The sequence below is a fragment of the Cebus imitator genome, unplaced genomic scaffold (assembly GCF_001604975.1).
Source record: "Cebus imitator isolate Cc_AM_T3 unplaced genomic scaffold, Cebus_imitator-1.0 Scaffold204, whole genome shotgun sequence".
NCBI classification, from domain to species: domain Eukaryota; kingdom Metazoa; phylum Chordata; class Mammalia; order Primates; family Cebidae; genus Cebus; species Cebus imitator.
This window is the reverse complement of record NW_016107519.1, coordinates 3,342,966-3,348,187: the sequence shown is the minus strand read 5'-3', so window position 1 is coordinate 3,348,187 and position 5,222 is coordinate 3,342,966. Positions and strand designations below refer to the sequence as shown.

General features: G+C 38.1%; 1 protein-coding gene across 1 annotated transcript in view; it reads right to left on the bottom strand.

The window, feature by feature from the left end:
- The window catches only part of PSPC1 (paraspeckle component 1), an 89,747-nt gene that overhangs the window by 37,920 nt on the left and 46,605 nt on the right, over positions 1-5,222 (bottom strand). Inside the window, exon 5 of the mRNA XM_017548220.2 lies at positions 4,657-4,741. Within this exon, the coding sequence (XP_017403709.1) occupies positions 4,657-4,741 (85 nt within the window). The remainder of the gene's footprint in view (positions 1-4,656; positions 4,742-5,222) is intronic.

Sequence of the window (5,222 nt, the reverse complement as noted above, 5' to 3'; positions counted from 1 at the left end):
TGTTGACCAGGATGGTCTCGATCTCTTGACCTCGTGATCCACCCTCCTCGGCCTCCCACAGTGCTGGGATTACAGGCTTGAGCCACCGCGCCCGGCCTCTTATCATTAATTTCAAAAGAAATTCCCTAGCCACCAGGCAAGACTAAGGTTGCAACAGATTTATCACTGCCTCTATTTGCTAGAATTTAGCCAAACTTAACGGTTACTCATCAAATTATTATCTCATATTGAGATATTTTTACTATTAGTATTCAGTTCACTGAATTTTAAATTCAATCTGATGTCCTTATATGGAGATTACGTAATTTTAAAATGATGCAATAAAAAATTACCATATATGCAACAAGCATGCAATATCTCAGCCTATGATTAAACCAATAACCTATCCTATATGTGCCTCACGAGCTTCCCCTAATATTAACTCCTTGTATAACCACAGTACAAAATTATGAAAACCAGGAATGAATACCAGGCACAATATTATAATTAACTACAGACATTATTAAAATTTCACCAGTTTCCCCACTGATGTCTTTTTTTTTTTTAATTATTTTTATTTTTTTTAAGAGACAGGGTCTTGCTACATTTCACAGGCTGGGGTGCAGTGGCTAAACACAGGCGATATCCCACTACTAATCAGTCCGGGAGTATTTACCTACTCCATTTCTGACCTGGGCTAATTCACTTCTCCTTAGGTAACCTGGTAGTCCCCTGCTTCCAGAAGGTCACCATATTGATGTCGAACTTAATGCAGACATCCGAGCTGCACAGTGCACTACAACCCGGAACCCCTGAGTTCAAGCAACTGACACACCTCAGCCTCCTAAGTAGCTGGGACTACAGGCCCACTAATACCTTTCTTCTGTTCCAAAACCTTACCCAGAATCCCACATTGCATTTAGTTGTTATTGCTCCTTAGTCTCCACTAGTCTGTAACAGTTCAGTCTTTGGATCTTTCATGAACCTGACACTATTAAAGAGAACTGATTATTTTGTAGAATGCCCTTGAATTTGGGTTTCTCTGATGTTTTCTCATGACTGGAATGAGATTATACATACATGACAAGAATACCACAGAAATAATGTTACATCCCATTCAGTGAATTGTATCAAGGGGCTCCTGATGTCAACAGTCTTATTACAGGTGATATGAAATTTGGTTTAGTTATGGTGGTATCTACTGGGTTTCTCCACTTTAAAATTAATATTTTTTCCATTTGTACTTAATACAAATTTGAGACTATGCAAAAATCCTGCTTCTCAAGTTTTTGCCCACCAATTTTGGCATCCATCAAAAAAGCTTGTCTGTAATAATTATTATTAGAGATTGAGGCACCAGCCACGTTCACTGCTATCTAAAGCATCAATGCCTCTAGGGCCTCTCAATAGAAAAAGCCATAAATACCACACATGGGCTAGGCATGGTGGCACATGCCTGTAATATCAGTGCTTTGGGAGGCCAAGGATGGAGGAGCACTTGAGGCCAGAAGTTTGACACCAGCCTAAGCAACCCAGCATAATCCCATCTCTACAAAAATTAAAAATTAAAAAATTAGCTGGGTATGGTGGTACACACCTATATATAGTCCCAGCTACTTGGACAGGACTATTTGAGCCCAGGAGTTCAAGGTTACAGTCAGCTATATGATTCTGACAGTGCACTTCAGCCTAAGTGACAGGGCAAGACCTTGTCTCTTAAAAGAAATAGTTTTTTAAAATAATTAAAACTAAAATACAGTATATGTGTACATACTGACCCATACATAAACACATACCTACATTTCTGCATGTATCTGTCAATATTAAATACAATGAGTTCATATCTCTGATTCAAATCCAATACCACAGGATTTTAATTTTAGCCATTCATCTTTCTCTAATAATGAGAAACCTGGGTCTCATTATCCACAATATACAGTCACACCTTGGTATGTGCAGGGGTTTGTTTCCAGAACCTCCCTCAGACACCAGAATCCACGGACGCTCAAGTCCCTGACATATGATGTAATGTTTGCATATAACCTATATACATCGTCCTACACACTTCAAAACATCTCCAGATTACTCATAATATCTAATACAATGAAAAGACTATGTAAATAGTAGTTATGCTGCACTGTTTAGAAAATGACAAGTAAAAAAAGTCTGTTCATGTTAGCATACACACAATTTTTCCCCAGATAGTATCAATCCACAATTGGCTAAATCCATGGATGTAGAATCCACAGATACAAAAGACTGTATGTACTAATCTGTTCATGTAAGTATACACACAAAGTAGTTTAAGAACAATGAGCTCATACGCCTAACTGGCTTACAGAATTTATGTATGGTTCTTATTACTATTATGATATCCAGTCAAGATACTATTTTCCAGTTATTTAGGTTCCTTGTTTTCTTCCTTATCCCCTTTTAATGTAATTATATTATTCATCTCCAAGAAAATTCAGTTAATTTGTTGTATATTTTTATCCTATTTTGCAATTCCCCCCTCATATTCTGTTTGGTTTTAATGATTTATTTTTTGCTTACACAAGGGGTAGGTACAATTTCAAAAAGTCTAGCTGTCATGTCTAAATTTAAGAAGAAAAAGCTGGATTCAGGTAAGATTTTATGCTAAGGTAGGGGAGGTTTCCTCATCTCTGTTAAAAGTAGAATAATCTGCCTAGGCATGGTGGCTCACACCTGTAATCCCAGCACTTTGGGAGGCCGAAGCAGGTAGACCACCTGAGGTCAGGAGTTCGAGACCAGCCTGACCAACATGGTGAAGCCCCATCTCCACTAAAAATACAAAATTAGCGTGCTGTGGTAGTGTATGCCTGTAATCCCAACTACTCAGGAGGCTGAGGCAGGAGAATCACTTGAACCCAGGAGGCAAAGGTTACAGTGAGCCAAGATCACACCACTGCACTGGGAAACAAGAGTGAAACTCTGCCTCAAAAAAAACAGCCAGTCACAGTGGCTCATGCCTGTAATCCCAGCACTTTGGGAGACCGAGGTGGGAGGATCACAAGGTCAAGACATCAAAACCATCCTGGCCAACATGGTAAAACCCCATCACTACTAAAAAATACAAAAATTAGCCAGGCATGGTGGCGTATGCCTGTAGTCTCAGCTATTCAGGAGACTGAGACAGGAGTGAACCCAGGAGGCACAGATTGTAGAGAGCTGCAATTGCCCCACTGCACTCCAGCTTGGCAACAGAGCGAGACTCCGTATTAAAAAAAAAAAAAAAAAGTTTAAGAGATTTGAACATGTTTATATAAAAAGGAAAGAAAAAGAAGTTTTTAAAAAGGTCCCTGAGGAAGGCACATTAATGTTTCAAAGTTGTAAAAAAATATATAGTGGTTCTCAAGCTTTTAGATATATCTGAATAACCTGGAGGATTCCAGGTGGCTGGGCCCCACCACTATAGTTTCTCATTGAGCAGTTCTACGGGAGGGTTGACACTACATTACTAACAATTATCTAGGTGAATGTTAATGCTGTATGTCCAGGGAATATAATTTTAAAATGAATTGGGTAGAGTAAAATCATATAGAAATATTTATATATTGATAAACTCAGGTACAAAAATGTGGAAAACAAACATCAAAATATACAGAATATCACCCCTCTGCAGACCATAGAAGCTTCAAATTTGTTCAGGTTTTTCACGTTTTTCTTTACTTTTACATCCCCATGAGCATCTTATTTTCTTATCACAAGCACTTTTTATTTTTAAAACAAATATTATTTTCAAAAACAGATTTCTAAGTTTGCTTCAACTATCATAGCTTTGTTCACAATATTTCCTAACTAGTATGATTTCTGAACCTTTGAAAAATAATGTTTATACCATTATATTTTGCAATTAAATACCACAGGCACAAGGTGAGTTGTCAATTTGGGTTTAAACATTTTGAATTAACCACTCTCCCAAACATCCTTACTTAAACCTAAAAGATTTTAAGCTGACCATCAAAAATTTTTTTTTTTTTTTTTTTAGATAGAGTCTCACTCTGTAGCCCAGGCTGGAGTGCAGTGGCAAGATCTTGGATCACCACAACCTCTGCCTCCCAGGTTCAAGCGATTCTCCTACCTCAGCCTCCTGAGTAGCTGGGATTACAAGTGCATGCCACCACACCTGGCTAATTTTTTTATTTTTAGTAGAGACAGGTTTTCACCATGTTCACCAGGCTGGTCTTGAACTCCTGACCTCAGGTGACCTGCCTGCCCACCTCGGCCTCCCAAAGTGCTAGAATTACAGGCATGAGCCATCACCCCCAGCCTCAGAAATCTTTTTTAGACATTATCAGAAACACAAAGATACATAAAGAAATATTCATAGTAGAGTTATACACATGACAAAATAAAAACTAAGAGCAACTCAAATATATCCATTTCTGCAAAAATCGATGTTCACAGCATATCCTTACAATGAATTACTTATAATAATACCTAAAACCCTTAACTTCAAAGTGTTCGTATTCAAAGTGCCCTTAACCAGCTAAACTAACAATAGCAAAGAATTATGAAGTAATTCACTGTATGTGGTTAAAATAGGCAATTTTCCTATTTTTTCTGTGACACTCAACTTATACAACTTGTAATCGGTGGTGGGGAGTTTTATTAATAAGACACACATGCATGTTTCTTACAATTATCTTCTTTTACCTTAGTTGTATTTGCTTCCGTTTTTGCAGCTCTTGGTTTCTGAGTTCTTCCAAACGTCTGAGTTCTTCTTGACGCCTCATTAGATCTATAAAATAATGACAGCATATTAATATTTTAGTTTCACTTTCCATATTTTTCCAATACGCACAGAGGTTCGCTATCACTGACAACATACTGATATATTAGTCATCTTATAATAAATTGTAAGCTGAGTAATTAATCAAATAAATACACTTTCTGAGCACATTTCTTCATGTATATAAAAAAAGAGTATTCAAGTTCATTCTTGGCCAGGCGTGATGGCTCACACCTGCAACCCCAGTACTTTAGGAGGCCAAGGAAGGCAGATCATTCGAGGCCAGGAATTCAAGACCAGCATGACCAACATGGCAAAACCCCAACTCAACCAAAATTACAAAAATTAGCTGGGCATGCGCCTGTAGTCCCAGCTACTCAGAAGGCTGAGGCAGGAGAATCATTTGACCGGGAGGTGGACGATGCAGTGAGTCAAGATTGCACCACTGTACTCCAGCCTGAATGACAGAGCAAGACTCTATCTCAAAAAA